Source organism: Poecilia reticulata, chromosome 4 (assembly GCF_904066995.2).
Source record: "Poecilia reticulata chromosome 4, P_reticulata-male-v2, whole genome shotgun sequence".
Classification (NCBI taxonomy): domain Eukaryota; kingdom Metazoa; phylum Chordata; class Actinopteri; order Cyprinodontiformes; family Poeciliidae; genus Poecilia; species Poecilia reticulata.
Window position 1 is genome coordinate 11137896 of NC_088833.1, and position 18803 is coordinate 11156698.

Here is an 18803-nt window from a genome sequence, read left to right on the forward strand (position 1 = left end):
AGCGGTATTTTTTCCTCACCATCCACGGGCTCGGCTCCTCTACAGTTGCTGCAGATATGTTTAATTTCTTTACCGATCTGGCATCGGATCATAAACGAAGAGATGTTGTTGTTTACAGCAGCTTCAGTCCGGTCCCCGCAAAGCCTGCGGGGCTTCATTTTGTCCAGGCAGAATGTCCCCATCCTCTTCCCCGGCTTTTGCGTTTCATCACAGGGATTCGCCGAGCATGAAGTGTCAATCTGCGAACCGAGTCGGGACCACAAAGGCATCACGAGGCCCTCGCAGCCCGAACAGCCGAGAGGACTGGGAAGGGATTTCAAACGGTCTGCAGCTTCCTCCAATAGTAACAAGTTAACAACCATAAACTGTCATTTCCGGTTAGTTGTAATACAAAGTAAAAGAGCCGGTAGCGGACTACAACAACACAATACAAACACAACCACCGATAAACAAAACAAATTAAAACTCTGACAATGTGGCCAGCACCGACCCCAACTCCATGAACCAATCGCAGAGCAGTTATTAGTACAGGTCAAGTAACTTTAGCCAATAATTTTTGAGCATCTGAATATTAATGAAGTTTAAAAAACAAAATCTGTTGAAAAGCTAAAAATAATGTGCATTTTATGTACATTTTTAGAAAATTAATCTGGCTTATAAGGACATGCCTTGGATTTGAGTCTTATATTCCTATTTCTAATAACAGCACAATATTTTTTAATCTTAGTTTAGCACTGTGTATTATTTTTGTTGCTGTTGTTATTAATCTTGCTTTATTGTTTTAACACTTAAGGAACTTTTTAACTTCATATGTGGTGATGCTGTTAGTCTTCCCTTTGCTGGACAATAAAGCTGTTTTTATTCTATTCTAAATACTATTAAAGGAAAGGTTTAAGATGTGTGAGGATATAATTTTCAAAAATATGCATAGCCACAGAGAGACAAAAACAGCTGCAAATATTTAAGAGATACAGGGAAAAGTTTCTTACAGTAAACTTCTTTCTTTCTTTCTACTGGAAGCAGGTTCTGTCTTCTAGATTGTCCTTCTGTACTTTGGTTGTAGTTATTGCTGCATAAAACTGGAATTAGTGTCTAGGATGTGGATAGGATATAAATATGCCAAAAATGATCAAAACAAACTAAATGAGGAGTAAAGGTCTGTTAGACATAGTTACAATTTTCTGCCAGCAGGTGGAGCTTAGTTAAAGTAAGTAGGAGAAACTAATTGATTTGTCTGTCAGACCGAGCTGCAGGGTGCAGACTGCAGACAACCTCCAATCATTTCCTATACCTTTCATCTCTCAAACACAAGCTGTGGTGTACATGAAAAACACACATCACGTGTATTAGTGATATTGTTTTGTGGCTACTTCGTGCTGATTGTTATTTTCTTTGAAAGCTCGCACAGTACGCTTTTCATATTAAAAAAGGAAAACCATACAATGTATTGCAGTGTGTACAAAAGAAGACAGCTAAAAGTTGCAACAATCTCAACCATTAAGGGAAAGATAGAAATGCAGCAGGAGGAGATTTCTAAGGGAGAAAGACACTTCAGAGTGCTTGAGTGAAGTGAATGTGGTCTGAATTCATAAGAAACAAAGAGCAATTGGTTGACTGCTTATTCGAAGGTCTCATTTAGAAGCAAAATGCAGCTCCTCCAGTCAAAAGGAGATTGTAAACCAGAGCAACATATCTTATGAGCTTGATCAATAAAGCCTTGGTCTCACCCGCTCACCAGCAGGTCTATACATTCTGCAAGGAAAGACTGACACTACTGTATCTCGTGAGAATCACACCTGTGTAAGAGCTACATTAGAGCTGCTGGAAATAAATCAGGCAAGTCATCAGAGTATCTGAAGAGACTTGAGAGACTCTTAGAGATAAGGAGCCATTATGGTTCCTTGTATTTGGTCCTTGTTCTCCATCAAATCAGACCTTGTCCTCCCTTTAGCTGAGTACTGTTAAAAGTCTTTCCTGGCACAGAAAGGTTTAGAGTGACTGTGCTCAAATCAAAGATTTGCCTGTTATCTTCAAACTTAAGGTTAGGTTCGTTTTTTTTTACTTTATTTTCATGATTACATGAAAAACTGAAAGAAATCACTTTGATGCAAAACAGCAGTGGTTTTAATGCCAACTACCCCTGGATTACACAACCCCTCTATCTACCCTGAAGGGTGCCCACTGCCATGGAGGGAAACTAATTTTATCCATTTCCTCTGGAAACATTTTGTTTTAGGTATGATCCATGTTTTGATCATTGGTGAGAGTCTGAATGTAGATAGGCTGGTATGTTCACAGGTCCTGTTAGTTCAGAGCTTTCTTCCCCACAACAGACCAGTGCAGCGTCCACATAACTTTGGCTTAGGTCCTAATCAATCTATCCATCTCCTGCTACATCCTGCCATTGACCCAGCACAGGAGACTGGATACCTTTGAGAGAAAGGCTGACATCCAGTCTTTTGGAAGTTGTCTACTGTTTTCTGGCTCTACTTTCTTCTCCCGGTCAGGTCTGCCTATCACTGTGGTCTTGGTTCATTGATCCTTAAATCACTCTTGTATGATTCCCGCTTTGAGATCAATTCTTCCATTTTTATAGAGGTATTCAAACTTATACTGCCACATAAAGCTAGCAATTCTCCAGAGGAGGGATCCTGCGACATTGCTTTAATTTAGGTCTCCTTTAACTTACAAAGCCTATATTTTGTAGTCGGCAAGTAGTAACTGATTAGGCAATTTACAAATTATACCTGTTTCCCTATGTTTTTCTTTAACTCGTTGCATTTTCAAAATGATCCTTTATGCTCTCTTGTTTTTAGCTGACACTACACAATTTTAACAAGGCTTAGGGCTAGGCACCGAGACGGCCATGGAAGAAGGTTGATTTTGTGATTTTACACAATTTTATCTGAGGTCCCAGTAAACACAGTGGACATTCTTTGCATAGCCAGTTAAGGACATAATTATGTAAAAGATAATATATTTTTTAATGTCGGTCTAAAATAAGGGCAAACATTAAACTGGTTGCTTAGTTAAAACTGTAGAGGCAAAGCATATTTTTTTCTTCAGCTTCATCTAGCTGTTTTTTTGTTGATTTTTTTTCTGCATAGGAATAGAAATTACTCTCAATTAAGGCAAGAGCTAGTAACCCCAATTACTTGTAAAACAAGTCATAGTTTTTCTGTTACTAATTAAATGCAAATATATAATACACCCAGGAGAAAAAAAGTATACTTTAGTATACTTCAAACATACTTAAATTTGTGAAAGTATACTTTAAGTATACTAAATATTAAGTGTACTACCTATAAGTATATCTGAAGTATACTAAAAATACGCTTGTACCAATTTCGAAATTAGAACTTTAAACACACTTAAACATAATTGTACCAAAATACACTTTTAATATATTAAATAAAAGTATACTTTAAGTGAACAAAATATGAATGAATATGTCTAAATTTTTAAGTGCCTTTATAATCTTTTACTATTTATTAAAATTGCATACAATAAAAAAATTTAATAATGATGTAATTTTTAAGAAATTATCCAATCAATTTTCAGATAGTGATGTAAAACCTTATAATCAACGGCATCAGCTCCAGTTCATACTCCAGACCAGATGGTGGCGGTATTGCACATTTTCATTTATTTAAAAAAACGCCACAAAAAGAAGAAAAAACTTGGAGCAGGGAAGATAACAGACGCTGTTCAAATTCGCCCATTTTTTACTCGCATAATGCCTTAAAAGTAGAGAGGGCCTTGACAATAATTACTAATTTTGGTAAATTCAAGCTGGTGACTTCCTAATCCAAGTTAGACGACAACACAACGGGACAACAACCGATGGAAATGAAATGTGTGTCACAAAAGGAGCCCGAGGGGACGAATGCTGCTAAGTGTTGCTAGCTGGTGGTAAGTTTGCTTATTAATTATCTTCATTTAATTATATACAGTGCAGTAAAGATATATAACTTACGTTGGTTTCTTAAATAATTATCAATTTTATTGTGACTTGTATGATTATTACTATAGCAATCATTCAGCTTCATGTTATAACTGCATGGAGGTTGTTAGTTGCGACTTATACTTTAATTCATAAACTAACCTGGTTTTAATTAAGCTCCATAAGACAAAGAGACTTTGATATTGTGAGGTGGTTATTGTTCTAACTCATTCATCAATGATTTTATCTTCAACATATGTTTGCAGTCTAACTAAGCAAATGAAGATGAAAGAGGAAGCCAGAGAAATCGGATGTTAGAAAACTTAAAGACTTTCTGTCTCAGAAGAAGCTCTGACTCCACCAGATCACCAACCAGCTCTATGGATGAACCTCCACATTTTCTTCACGATGTAAGTTTGTTTTTTTAATGAGGAGCTAGCTGCATTTTCAACAACAAAAACTGCTGTGTTACCAACACTTAAGTGCTTAATAAACATGATTTGATTTAAAGGTAACTGGAAAGAATTTTTCTCTTCTTGTTAATCTAACATTTATCTTTCAATTTTTTTATTTGTTGTTGGCTTTCAGGGCCCTGTGATGGACTGGTGACCTGTCCAGGGTGAACCCTGCCTGTCATCTGATGGCTGCTGGAGATGGGCAACACCAGCCCCCCTCACCACCCTGCAAGGATCAGTGTGTTCAGATCATGAATGGAAATATTTTAAGGTAGTTTGTCTCCTTAAGTCCACACTTAAAACGGCTTCATAGTTAATGCCAGCATCAACTGATTCTATGACATTGCTGACTATTTTTTTTCTACTTCTAACATAAACAGGCAAAGAAGACACCCAGAAATGTTTTTCCACCCGAGACATCCGGTCCCAATCATCATCAGTTCTGATGATGTCAAAGACATGGCGCGTCCACAACGCCTTAAAATTGTAAGTATTATTTTTTTATTTGCCATTTTTCTGTTCTCTTTAAATACAAATGCTTTCTCTGTTTAATTGCTCTATTGTTCTTTTTTGTAGGTTCCTGTAAGGTGCAGTGAACGGGAATGTTCTGTCATTGATCCTCACTTTCATGTTTTATTGTGACACTTAAATTTCCATGTTCATGTGTTCACTTTTGATGTGTAAACGGATAATTTATGTAAAGTTCAGAAAGTTGTGAGTAAAATTGGACAATTTTAAAATGTCGGTAATAAAACAAAATATTTGAATTACCTTGGGCATCTTGTGTAATTAATCTTTCCATATAATTGTAGCTTAAAACAATGTAAGTACTGTAGTGTAGTTATGCATGTCATTTACAAAATAGGTACGTAGGAATAAAGACAAGTAATTAAAATTAGATTATTATCAATAGCAGGAAATCAAAAATAAAAATTAAGTGTAATTTAAATACATTACTAATATATTAATAGTATATTTTAAATATATTTGAAGTATATGAAATATATATTTTTAATATAATTCTGAGACAGAATTATTACACTCAAAATATAATTATATCAAAATATAATAATAAAGCTCTGAAATATTATATTTAAAAAGTATAAGTACACTTGAAGTTGTTCCAAAAACGTACATATAGTATACTAAAATATACTATTAGTTGTAATTTAATACTATTTAAATACTACTAAAGTATACTAGGCACAAAATTAGTTGTTCCAAAATAGTACAGTTTAAGTACATTGATAAAAGTATACTAAAATATGTTAAAATTTAGTATACTAAAGTGTACTTTTTTTTTCACCTGGGCAAAAATATTTTTGTGTAAACCTGTTAAATAGAGAAGTATTTCTCATTCACGTTGTAAAGATAAATAATCCATTGTCAACGTACTTTAAGTAAGCAGCAGCTGTAAATAAGTAGCTCTAATTAGGTTGTACTCCTGCAATGTGAAGTGTGGCAACTGTTTGTTGATGTGCATCCTGAGAGAAATATTCCAGCTACAACGCCGCTGAATAATTAAAGTGCCTTCTGTGTTATGTTAGCGGAATGATTTCTTATTTTTATCCATGTCTTCTATTCTTTTTATAATCCTCTTGGTACATCCAGTTTTTGTCCATTTTGGGAAAGCTGAGCTGCAGCATAAAATTGTGTAGGTGTTGTAAATCTGCTCGAAGCCTCTAACAGGGCAAAAATCAGAGGGGACTCAAATATTTGGCAGGTTACGTTTCAATATGCTGCAGACACTCACGGTCACATGAAGAGCTTTCTGATATTTAACAGGTTCTCAGAACCATTAAGTCTAAGCTCTCAGACCGAAGGTGTTCCTGTCAAAACAGAGCTGTCAGTTAACTTGCCGTCTGTAAGACACTGAGCTTGTCACATCTGTCAGGTTGTAAACCATCCCGTCCAACAGCATCTATTTCAGCCCAGAAAAGGTTTTCTAACTTTACCAGCAGACAGCATACTTAATCTCCCCTCTGGAACTGCTCACATCTCTGTACTGCATTAGCCAGATCCACATTAGCCAGATCAATCTCACCTTGACCTGTCTGAACTACGATCTCCATGGAGCTCTGTCAGCCTTGACGACTCCAACGAGACTCGGAGATCAAGGCCTTTTAACGAGATCTGAGAACAGAAAGGGTGTAAAAATAGCTCAAAGAATGTCTTGTCGTCACTGTCACTGACAAGCTGTTGACATATAAGAATTTGTATGTGGGTTTTGTTTTTAATTATGCTGCCAAGAATAATTGATCTCTGAGTTTTTGTTATCTCAGTGTTGTTTCTAGATTTTTCTTTCTAGGTTTTGTCATGTTTGAACCGATTCTGTCAACATCCCTCTGCTGTGAAAAGACATGAGTCAAACATCCGGAAAGCACTTACTTTACTTTTTCTTCCAGTTTCTAGTCTTGATTTCACTTTGTTTCATAAACCGTCCTCTTACTATAAATCTAGTTGGTTTGCTACACATTCAATGACTACCACTCTCTGTACGTATGTCACAACTCAGAGAGTTTCATTGGTTATGAAATTAAAACAAGAATTATAAGAGAGTTATGCCACCTCAGAAGTATGACTTTTTGCATATACACAATTACACAAATGCATTTCACTCTTATGACCAAGAAGAAAAGCACGGAGTCTTTGGGGAAAAAGGTTGAGGTTCAAGGGTAGTTTTATGCTGCAATGGAAAAACCTTGGAGACATTTAATGGAAAGTGTGTTTTAAAAGGAAAACAATCAAAGCAGTTATTGATGAGAAAGCACATGTCTGGCTGTGACAAGCAATGCACTAAAAGCCAAATGAAATTGTCCCGATCAATAGCAGCACTGTTACCAATCACACTCACTGTGACCCTAAATGCTTTCGGGTCAGATGGTTTAACCGAGGCTTTTAAAGTAAATGCTGCCAACTTCCAAAGAGTTTAATTCAACTTATTTTTACTGAAATTCAGGTGCAGATAATTTTTTACACATCATTACTGTTGAGATACTTGCATCATGTTTCACAAAATACACTCAGATTCATTCATCCCTTGATTTGGCTTTACAGCTCAAGACATTTGCAAAGAAATATTTGCAAAAACAAAAAGCAAAAAAAACAACAACAACAGCTGTTAGCAAGATTCTGCAAGACCAATTGTCTGTCTGACTTACATAGACATCTGGACAATTTAGGTAATAAGAAGTTACTGCAACACCACTCCAAATGTGTCTATTTAGAATACACTGGCTCACAAAGATTGATAAACACTAAAGTTGCTTAACAGAAAAAAACTACATCAAGTACTACAGCTAAGTTAGTCATTAGCGATTGGCAGCTTCACCAAACTGAATACAATTTATAGAAAATGCAAAATAAATGTACAGCTGCATTTCTATAAATACGTAATGCACAGAAATAGTGGAAATTTGACTCATGTTTGAAGTATTTGCACAGACAACAACTTCAGTGGATTCCTGCTCTTTTTTTACACTGAAGTTGGATTTTTTAAAACTTTGTTCATTATTGTCACGATTAGGCCTGTCGCCATAAACGATAAATCAATTAATCGCACGATAAATTAAACCTATCGACCTCGTTTTAATTATCGGATTTATCGTCTCTTCCTGCCTGTTTTTCTTGCTGTTGATGACACCGAATGAAAAAGCCTCAACTCCGGTGCTCTCCACTTACCCTCCCTTCCTATTTCCTTAGTGTAATGTCCAGCTTACACTACACAAGTTGTCGGCCCATTTTCAAAACCTGACAGACCACACCTTAGCCGACAGAAATCTTAGGTATAACGGGTTTAATCGGGTTCGATCGTGCTGTGTGCTGTCCAGTCACCTGGGCACAAAATAATGCCTGATTTTAAAATAAAGTAATTTTAAAATCAGGCATTAATCAATGCTTTGCTAGAATCCTACCTGCAATGTATGTGGCTATAGTCAGCGTAAAGTCCTGACTGAAAATCATTATAACCTATTTATGTCACTTTAACGAAGAACAGCTGAAAACTTACCGGGTTTATCAACGGTGGTAGCAATTTGGCTCCAACTCCTCTCCTTGTCATTTCTATATTCTTTGCACTAAATGTTAAATAAATATTAATGTTGTTTTCACATATCATCTCCAATGTCCGCTGGACTTCGTGTTGCGCCGCCGTGTCAGCTGTTTGGGATTCCCCTCGTTATTTCCCCTCAGAAAGCACGAAGGAGAATCCGCGCTTTCTGATTGGCTACCTGTCACATTCAGCGTTAAGCTCCCAGTCGGGGAAACCCCCTGATTTCGATCGGAGCGGCCACGACGATCTAAATCACACTACAGGATGATCGGTTACGAAATCACCAGCGACCATCTTAGATGGGCCAACGATCTAAGATTATCGTAAGGGGAAAATAGGGGCAAAAAAATCGTGTAGTATGAACTATTGCATTTGGTAGTCGGATGAGCCCGTCTTCTTTATTTAAATCTAGTGATTACTGAAGAGCAATATAGTATACAGACTTCATAATCTGCACTCTTTTGGTTGAATGCAGTATTTATTTCCACTTTGGCTTTATGTTGTTTACTTTTTATTCAAGTATGTTTTTTGTTAATGGAGACTGAGAATCCATTAATACTGGAACTGATTTAGTTTATCAGTTCCAGTGTTATGTGTTCTTTTGAAAATAAAGTATCTATGGCAGGAAATGGCATGCATTATTTGTCATTTCCATTAAATCAGTGTCAAAAGGTCTTGAAACAATATTATCGTTTATCGCAATAATTTTTTAGACAATTAATCGTCCAGCAAAATGTGTTATTGTGACAGGCCTAGTCACGATGGAGTTTGTACTTATGACAATCATGAGTTTTCCTGACAATGCAACATCAAAACTTTTAGTGTTATTTTCCGGACATGACCCTGGAAAATAATTTCTCCTGATGATTACCCTAAATATCTCTGAGTTGAACCAACAGAGCATCTCTCTCCATCAGGCAAAAGAAATGAATCATCCTGCAGCTTTTGATGGTACTACTTCTAATTTTGGGTTTCAATCTGAGACTAAGATCCTGTAAGCAAGATTAATGTGCTGCTGTGCCCCAGATGACTGTGAGGTACAGTCCTTCTGGCTTTAATCTGCATCACTCTCCCTCTCACCAGCAGTTCCATCCCTGATTAAGATGTTTGCTGGCTGCAGGACTGCTGAAGTGCTGCCTTGTTAAAACACACATGAACACAACACTGTGGGTGTGCTCTGTAAGAAAGCCCCTCGATCGTAGATGATAGAAGGAGCTTAATGTGTTTTGCAGATAATTGGCTGCACAGCAGGATAGCTGCTCTATACTGCTTGGCTAAACTTCACAGCTTTATTCTCGTGTAATCCATTTAGATTCTGTGGTCAGTTTTCAAAAAGTAGGTGGGCAAACACAAGACATAAAACTAGAATCAACTCCAACTTATAACTAGAACATTTCTGCAGAAATTTAAATGGGGCCTGCCAAAGTGTGCCTGTCTGATGCTACAAATTAGCATAAATGCTAAAGTAAGCTGCAATGTACTCAATAGCATGCGGAGAGTCACAAACATGTTCAGTAACATGGACTTACTCCATTCTGTATGTGAACATTAGTTTACAAGTTAAAATGAGCCAAATTGCTAACATTAGCCTAAATGCTGTCACTAGCATGCTGTTTTACATTTTCTTCCTCCATTCAGTATACTAAATGTGAATAATAAATAAGAAAAATAGATAAAAGCTATTTTTAGGGAAAAGGCTAATGCTTGTGCTAATGTTAATACACTGCCTTGCTGCACAGTGTATTAACCGACAAAAGCGATGTAACTTCTATCATGAATATAGATTAGCCAAAAACCCTATAAATTACAATGAAATACTGCTACTTTTAAAAGCCGCCAGAAGTAAGACCCATAATCATTTCCCAAGTTAGCCTCTCATGAAGGTGGATAGAATGTTAAGTTCCAATGGTATCAATGACAACATCAGTGATGTCATCACTCTATGATATCACAAGGGAATCTCTCTCTTGAATGTAGCTGGCAGACAGGATTTTCTCTGATTTGCTCCACAGTTCATCGCGACAGATCACCCTTCAGAGTACGTTCGACGTTCAGAGAAGCAAGAAGTTACTAGAATACAGATATGAAGCAACAACAGATTGTTTGCGAGCATGAAGCTTTTCCAGCTAAGCTTTCATGGGTCGACATGGTAGACCTCAACATCCAAGTCGACTACGACGCTGTCATTTTCCCTGTTGAAGATGACAGCCCCATTGAGCCGGAAGTTGAATCAGAGATCCAGGGGGAATCAAGTCCTTCCGGCAACTTTGAGAGTCCAACATCTTTGGAAGTCAAGCAGGAAACAACACCCTCTGCTGGCTTCAAGATTACCCCCTCAATGGAAGACGTGGCAGAGACTAGCCAACACGTCAAAGCTTTGACAAAGCAGGTAGATGATCTTAAAACAGAACTGCAGAGAAAGAATTCTGAACTCCACGAGGAAAGAGACAGAAGGATTGCATGTCAGGCTGATGTCAAATCCCAGCAGGAGGAGATTCAAAGACTGCAAAAACAGTTGGAAAAAGAACGTCACCTGCAAGTCAAACGTGAACAAGTTTCTTGCTCTCCCAAAGTTACAACTGACAAGAACGTTCTTCAACAGCTGGAATACTTCAAGTGGGAGGCTGTAAAATACGCCTCCCACAATAAAGGTCTGATTGAAGTAATGATGGAAGAATACCAAGTGAGACTCAAATATGAGGAGCAGCTCAAAAGTCACTCTGAGCAAGCTTCCAAATTTAAGGCTCAGGAGGAGTTGGTGAAAGCTCTGCAGGGTCAGGTTGCGGACCTGAAGGTGGAGTTGAAACTTGCTTTAGAAAACAACATTCCTAGAGTCTCCACCAGACCACAGGTCCCCCTGCAAAGAGAAGGCTCCCTACAAACAGAGGAGACCAAGGATAGACAGACCTCCAATCAACCAGGGAGGTCCGAAGAAAGATGGACCTCCAATCAACCAGGGAGGTCCGAAGAAAGACGGACCTCCAATCAACCAGGGAGGTCCGAGGAAAGATGGTCCGAGGAAAGACGGACCTCCAATCAACCAGGGAGGTCCGAGGAAAGATGGACCTCCAATCAACCAGGGAGGTCCGAAGAAACATGGACCTCCAATCAACCAGGGAGGTCCGAAGAAAGACAGACCTTGAATCAACGAGGGGTCTCCATGCATAGCCTGGCTCAGCCTTTGCACCGATCCACACTCAGGTTGCAAACAGAGGAGTCCACGGAAAGCCAAACCTCCGCACAAACATGGAGGTCCGAGGAAAGACAGACATCCATGCAATCAACCTCAACTGGTTGCATGGAGGGTATTCATGTTGGCGTTGGCAGGAAGGCCAAGAAGCTATGCCCTGCTCGGCCTTTAAAGAGACCCACACCCACGTGGCACTAACCTAGGTCATTATCCAAGCCCAGGTTTTGCTAACACTTTGCATTATTAAAATTTGAGGCTTTGCACAAATATGGCAAAGCCTCAAACTATTTAACATTCATCATCATCATTTTAACTCTTTAACAAGTTCCTTATTCATCCATCATCTAACGTACTTATGTACGTTAGATGATGGATTAATATTTGTTAAACAGTTGACAATAAAATACGAAACAGAGAATTTGTGAAAATTCATTTGCCTCTGCTACTGTCCAGAAACAACCAATCAGAACCAAAAGACAAACTTTTGGTTCTGATTGGTTTCTAATGTGTTGAATGTGTCTCAGCATATTCAGCACATTAGACTACTAGTGTACTGCAGCTATGCAATTGGCAGAAAAACAACCTAACATTATATCATCATTATTTATAGAATGATTTAGAAAACAAAATTCTATACAGGCTAGTCAAAACTATTTCGACCCAAATTAGAACTTTGCATTGATTTCCTTTCATTTTAGTAGCTGCGGTTTTGCCTAACCCAGACATTTTCCCTAACCCAAACCAATACTAGTCTATTCCTAACATTAACTAAACCTTAATTCACATCTTACCTCTAAACATTACCCCTGACCTTGGTCCTAATATGGTGGACCTAATATGACACTGGACATATATAATGGTGCGTTCACACCAAACACATTTTGACCGTCAGGCGCATCTAGTTTACATTCAATCTCTATGTGGAGGTGCGTCGAGGGCAGTTGTGGTGCTCTTCGAGCGTCTAGCGCGGCGCCATTTGAACCGTTCGGAGCATTTGACACGTCCAGCGCATCCAATACTTCACATAGACTTTGAATATAAAGCAGACTTGCCTGACGCTCAAAACGTGTTTGGTGTGAATGCACCATTAGAATGTTTAGTTCCTATCAGTGGCGCAAAAAGTGGGTATGCAACGCATGCAATGCATAGGGGCGCTGCACCAGAGGGGGCATCAAAACCCCGTCTGGGGGGGGGGGCCGCCGATTTATGTTTTCGGATCCATCTGAATAATGTGTAGTTGCGCCACTGGTTCCTATGGTAACAATGACATCATCAGTGATGACATCACTGATGATGTAATCACTGACATCATCAGTGATGACAGTGATCACTGACGTCAGTGATGTCAGTGATGCATCAAATGAATCTCTCTCTTGAGTGTATCACACAGACTGTTTTTTCAGACCTGTTCCTTATAAGTTAACTTGTAGGTTCCTGTAACTTTTAAGTTATGAATCTTCTACAGGAGCATTAAAATTATTTGAAGGCATAGAATCAGCCGAGTAGGTTCACATTCTCAGGTGAAAGACTCACCTGGTATAAAGTTAATTTTTCGGTACTGGAATTGCACCGAGGATAAATTACTTTAATCAAAGCATGTCATGAATATACGTGCATATATTCCATCTTAAGTACAAAGCATAATAGTTTTTTTTGTTTCTTTTTCCATCACTAGATGATATAACCTAAACAGCACTATTCAGAGATCCAATGAGTTTATAGCAGCAGCCCTGATGCCAACTTCTCCAGAAAACATATTAAAGATTGCAGCATGTGTTACACACATCAGGGCTGGTGTTGGTGCAACAGATGTTGATTTTCCTGTAAAAAGTCTAGAACAGGTAGGAGTGATGAGGCAGAAACAAATCTGTGCTTCACTAATCCTCCTGGAATCTGTTCTGGTTAAATATTTAAGATTTCCAAACACCACCATATCTGATCTTTCTTCAAAATAATCATTGTATCCACGTTATTTTCTTTGTCATTCTAGAAAATATACTTATTCCTGTAATAAACAGTTTTAGATCCATCCATCCATTTTCTTGCACCCTTGTCCCTCGGGGGGGGGTGCTGGTGCCCATCTCCAGCTGGCGTGCCGGGCGAGAGGCAGGATACACCCTGGACAGGTCGCCAGTCTGTCGCAGGGCAACACAGAGACACAGGACACACAACCATGCACACACACACACTCACACCTAGGGGCAATTTGGAAAGGCCAATTAACCTGACAGTCATGTTTTTAGACTGTGGGAGGAAACCGGAGTACCTGGAGAAAACCCACACATGCACAGGGAGAACATGCAAACTCCATGCAGAAAGACTGGGGCCGGGAATCGAACCCAGAGCCTTCTTGCTGCAAGGCAACAGCTCTACCAACTGCGCCACTGTGCAGCCCCAGTTTTAGATCCTTTAATACAAAGGTACAGCTTATGTCACACACTTAAGTCTCAGAATAACCCCCATCTGCTACTGCATAAAAAATATGCAATATATATTGGGGGGTGGAGGGGGGGTTCCCTGTACACCAACATTTTCACAGAAAGACACAATATAGCTAAACAGATTCGACTCATGTAAAGAAAAAACAATCTAAACATGTCAATAATACTTTCCAAAAACTTCCAGAACCATTTTATTTCAAAGCTGATAACTGACGGTGTATTAAGCAATCTGTACATATAAACAGATCGCAATTCAGCTCCTGCACAATAGGTTTATACCTCAGCTAACTAGAACCGCCGTCGCTCTTTTTCCTCCCAGGGCCCGATGGTTCAGTTGCTATGATAACGGTAAATAAAACACAAAAGGAAAAGGTCTAGTAACGGAGTGTTCCACCATGTCTGTAGTTCTAAAGAGCAGCTCTGAGGGGCAGACAAAAGTCTACGTCTATTTTGAGTGGCACTGTTTTGTGTCAGACTTTTGTTTTGAGTTGAATTTGGCTCTTTTTGTGTTAACTATGTCGCCACAGTTACTCGAAATGCCAACAAAAGCAATTGCTCCCCTCATGGGATCGAGCCACACATTTTGATGTATATATTGTGAAGGGGACACGCAGCGGTACGAGCCGCATTAACGGTATTAGGAAGAGGCAGTTACTTTGAGATGTAGAACAATAGGTGCCTGCCTATGCACTGCCATGGCAGGGCCCAATTCCGAAAAATTATAAATTTAAGATTCCCCCTAGAAAAGTTGCCAAGCCTGGTAGTTGGGCACTAGGCTCATCCATCCAGTGGCCTGTCATGTTTTGGGGTTGAAAATGTTGAAAGTTTACACAGAAAAAGTGCATTCTAGCTATAGATTGCACAGTTGGACTTACCCAGGAGAACATGTGCAATACTTCCATGCTGATATGGTTCATCACCAAAGAGCAGCAACTGAAGATTTTACCAGGTCCATCACCATAGTTTTATGACTGACCCGGTTCACTACAACACAATTGCTAAACCTGATGTACAATAAAACTGACGTCTATAAGCTTCGCACATGTGGTTCTTACTCACGGTCCGAAATAAAAAAATAAAAATAAAGTCAGTGGGTAATTGTTTATGTCTCGAAATTTTTCAACCTTCATACTAAGGATTTTAATTCACACTCAAAAATTCAGAGAAATAATAATTTTATGTAAGCAAACTATGAATAGTCACAGGAAATGTGTATTCTTTCCACAATGCATTATGAGACCTGTCACTACGCCTGTTTGTGAAACTACTCACTGCCTCTCTCTGTGCCCCGTTGCTATGGTAATTAATTATCTGCACCTGGGCTGGCTCTCTCTGTCAGACAGTATGCTGGAGACAGAGTTTCTATACTTGAGAGACACCCAGCGACGGTATCAAGGACCCTGACAAAAAACCATAAACCCTAGCAAAATTTTGAAAACATTTTACGGGAGCAGGCATGTGTATCTATGTCATGACAGACTTTTAGACCAACAGGGCGATATGTGTGCCTGTGAGGGGGAGTTAAAAGAGTTTTGGAGTCAGAAATCCTCTGTGCTGTTAGTGTGTTTCAGAGAGAAAGTTTACTGATTCTGTGAGACACTCAGCCTCGATTTTTCTCGTTTTTATCAATTTATGTCGTCATTTTAACTCAAAATCCCACTAAAAGCAATAGCTCCCTTCTCGGGATCAAGCTGAACATTTTGTGGGGGGTGCACCCAGCGGTTCGGGCTGCATTAACGGTAACGGAAGAAAAATAAAAGAACTACTAGAAAATTCCTGCAGAAATTTTACGGGCCTGCCAAAGTGTGCCAGTCGGATTTTTAATATAGCGTTCTGATGCAAAAATGAGCAATAATGCTAAAGAAAGCTGCAATGTAGTCAATAACCTGCGGGGAGTCAGAAGCATGTTCACTAAGCTGTACTCGTACCATTTAGTATGTTGCATAAACTAAAATGAGAGCATGTTGTCTGTCAATGCATTGTGACACCTCTCTCTGAGCCCATTTGTGAGACTACTCACTGCCTCTCTGGGACCTGTTGCTATGGTAATTAATAATCTGGACCTGGGCTGGCTCTCAGTCTGACAGTTTGCTGGAGTCATTCTATACTTGAGACACTCAGCGTCGGTCTGAAGGACCCTGACAAAAAACCATAAACCCTAGCAAAATTTTGAAAACATTTTACGGGAGCAGGCATGTGTATCTATGTCATGACAGACTTTTAGACCAACAGGGCGATATGTGTGCCTGTGAGGGGGAGTTAAAAGAGTTTTGGAGTCAGAAATCCTCTGTGCTGTTAGTGTGTTTCAGAGAGAAAGTTTACTGATTCTGTGAGACACTCAGCCTCGATTTTTCTCGTTTTTATCAATTTATGTCGTCATTTTAACTCAAAATCCCACTAAAAGCAATAGCTCCCTTCTCGGGATCAAGCTGAACATTTTGTGGGGGGTGCACCCAGCGGTTCGGGCTGCATTAACGGTAACGGAAGAAAAATAAAAGAACTACTAGAAAATTCCTGCAGAAATTTTACGGGGCCTGCCAAAGTGTGCCAGTCGGATTTTTAATATAGCGTTCTGATGCAAAAATGAGCAATAATGCTAAAGAAAGCTGCAATGTAGTCAATAACCTGCGGGGAGTCAGAAGCATGTTCACTAAGCTGTACTCGTACCATTTAGTATGTTGCATAAACTAAAATGAGAGCATGTTGTCTGTCAATGCATTGTGACACCTCTCTCTGAGCCCATTTGTGAGACTACTCACTGCCTCTCTGGGACCTGTTGCTATGGTAATTAATAATCTGGACCTGGGCTGGCTCTCAGTCTGACAGTTTGCTGGAGTCATTCTATACTTGAGACACTCAGCGTCGGTCTGAAGGACCCTGACAAAAAAACCATAATCCCTTGCTTTGCAAGTCAATCACTGCTCTCCCTATGCATTGCTATGGGAAGGCCCCAATCACACAAGAATGGGTCATCTCCAGTCAGAATCTATGTCTCTGTGTTGCTCTGTGATGGACTAGAGATCCATCCAGTGTGGATTTCCCAACCAATGACTGCAGGTGAAAGACAAGCCCCTACACAACCTAGCAGTGATATGAGGGTAAAGACAGCAATGGTCTTTTCAATGCATGTTGGAATGTTGCACACTCCCTAATACGTTAACAGTAGTTGAAGACAGTTGACTTAAAGGCTAGAAAAGTCTGTTTTTAACTGTTCTTTTAAATTAAATCTTAATTCTGTGGGAGAATTATAATATAACTCTCTTAGAAAATTATACTTGGGATAGCTAGAAAAAGTACAGATGTGGGACATTTGGTGTGGACTAGCATATAATAGACTAAACTGAAAAAAGAACAAATTAAACTGTCAGATTGGTTGATTTGTTAAAATATTTTAGGTTAACTCCATTCAGGGATCGGTTTGAAACAGTAAAACTGCAGTGTTTTTCTTGCTTCTGATTTAGTCTCTGCTAGTACAAACATGCAGGCAGCAAACAGCGGGAAGAGTCTTACAGAAGGCGGGATGTGAAAGAGAAGAACAAAAGAAGTTTGCAAGTTCAAAGGCAACCCAAAGTTCATTGTTTCCTTTTGGTTTTACATTTCCTTCATCTTCTCTCTCGCTGCCATTCACCGCTCAACAGCTCTAAACACCCCTCCTCCCCTCTCTGCTCTGACCTAATACAAAGTGACAGTTCGGCAGGGCCTCTAGGAGAGTGTGTGCGCTTGTCTGCTTATGTGTGAATATCACTGTAAATGTGTGACAACTTGGCATATCGCAGAGGTATGAGTCATCCCCTTCTTCATCCTCTTTGTCTCCTGTATGATTGGTGGCCTTCATGAAAATAGACTAAAAAAAAAAAAAACCGTTGGATGAGTGTTTTTCTTGCAGTAGTTCAGTAGGGCTGCACTTCTGTCTGCTACAGGGGGCGGAGATATGAAAGAGCACCGTACAGAGAGGTTGTAGAACAGGAGGAGTTCAACGCAGCAGGCAGGCAATGCAGGTTGAAGACCCACAACTGACCTGTCTGAATTCATGACACATCTGGATATTGACTACACTACCAGGATTCTGTTTAAAATATCTGATATTTCTGCCATAGTCTTCTGTAAACGTTAGTTTATTAGGATCCCCATTTGCCATTGCCGTGACAATTGCTACTCTTCATAACAAGTCCACATCATAAAAACCACATTCATAACAAAAACAGCTACACACACTTAATATAGCATTAGTAATATAAAATATTAATGGATTCAAAGATGCACAATTGCAACATTTTATACAATAAAATTATTAAATGGGGCTCTTTTAAAAGTACAAGCATTTGTTACATTTAAAAATAGAGAAAGAAAGGAACGCCATGCTCTCATTCCTCTAAAAATAACAGACTTTTGTCCAGGATTGCGGTCGGGTGATGGGAGACTAAAACAATCCTTTAAATCACACCTGGCACTAAAATTATGTGCAGTATAAATTATGTAAAGTGTGGCTAAATATAAGTTGATTATAAAAACGTATACAAAATATTTAGTATAAACATGTAGTACATTTAGTATTACAATATTTCTAAAAAAAAAAACAAACAAGGGCGTTTTTTACCAATGGGCATGGCAATACTACTCCATCCATCCATCCATCCATCCATCCATCCATCCATCCATCCATCCATCCATCCATCCATACATCCATCCATACATATCAATACTGAAGACCTGTCAAAAGTCT

The 18803-nt window shown here is 39.0% G+C and overlaps 1 protein-coding gene and 1 long non-coding RNA gene across 5 annotated transcripts in view; one reads left to right on the forward strand and one right to left on the reverse strand.

The window, feature by feature from the left end:
- Positions 1–18803, reverse strand: part of phactr1 (phosphatase and actin regulator 1) — a 34425-nt gene that overhangs the window by 11090 nt on the left and 4532 nt on the right. The window contains exon 1 of one of the 4 annotated variants that reach the window (XM_017304542.2): positions 20–330. The exons of 2 other annotated variants lie outside the window; for them this stretch is intronic. In XM_017304542.2, the coding sequence (XP_017160031.2) occupies positions 20–269 (250 nt within the window). In that variant the 5' untranslated portion in view covers positions 270–330. Of the gene's footprint in view, positions 1–19; positions 331–18803 lie in introns of those variants that run through there. One more of the 4 variants, XM_017304543.2, reaches the window with a different exon arrangement.
- Positions 3645–5169, forward strand: LOC145551425 (uncharacterized). Its single transcript, XR_014087249.1, has 5 exons — positions 3645–3912; positions 4210–4353; positions 4532–4669; positions 4779–4884; positions 4975–5169. It is a non-coding gene; the product is annotated as an uncharacterized LOC145551425 (long non-coding RNA).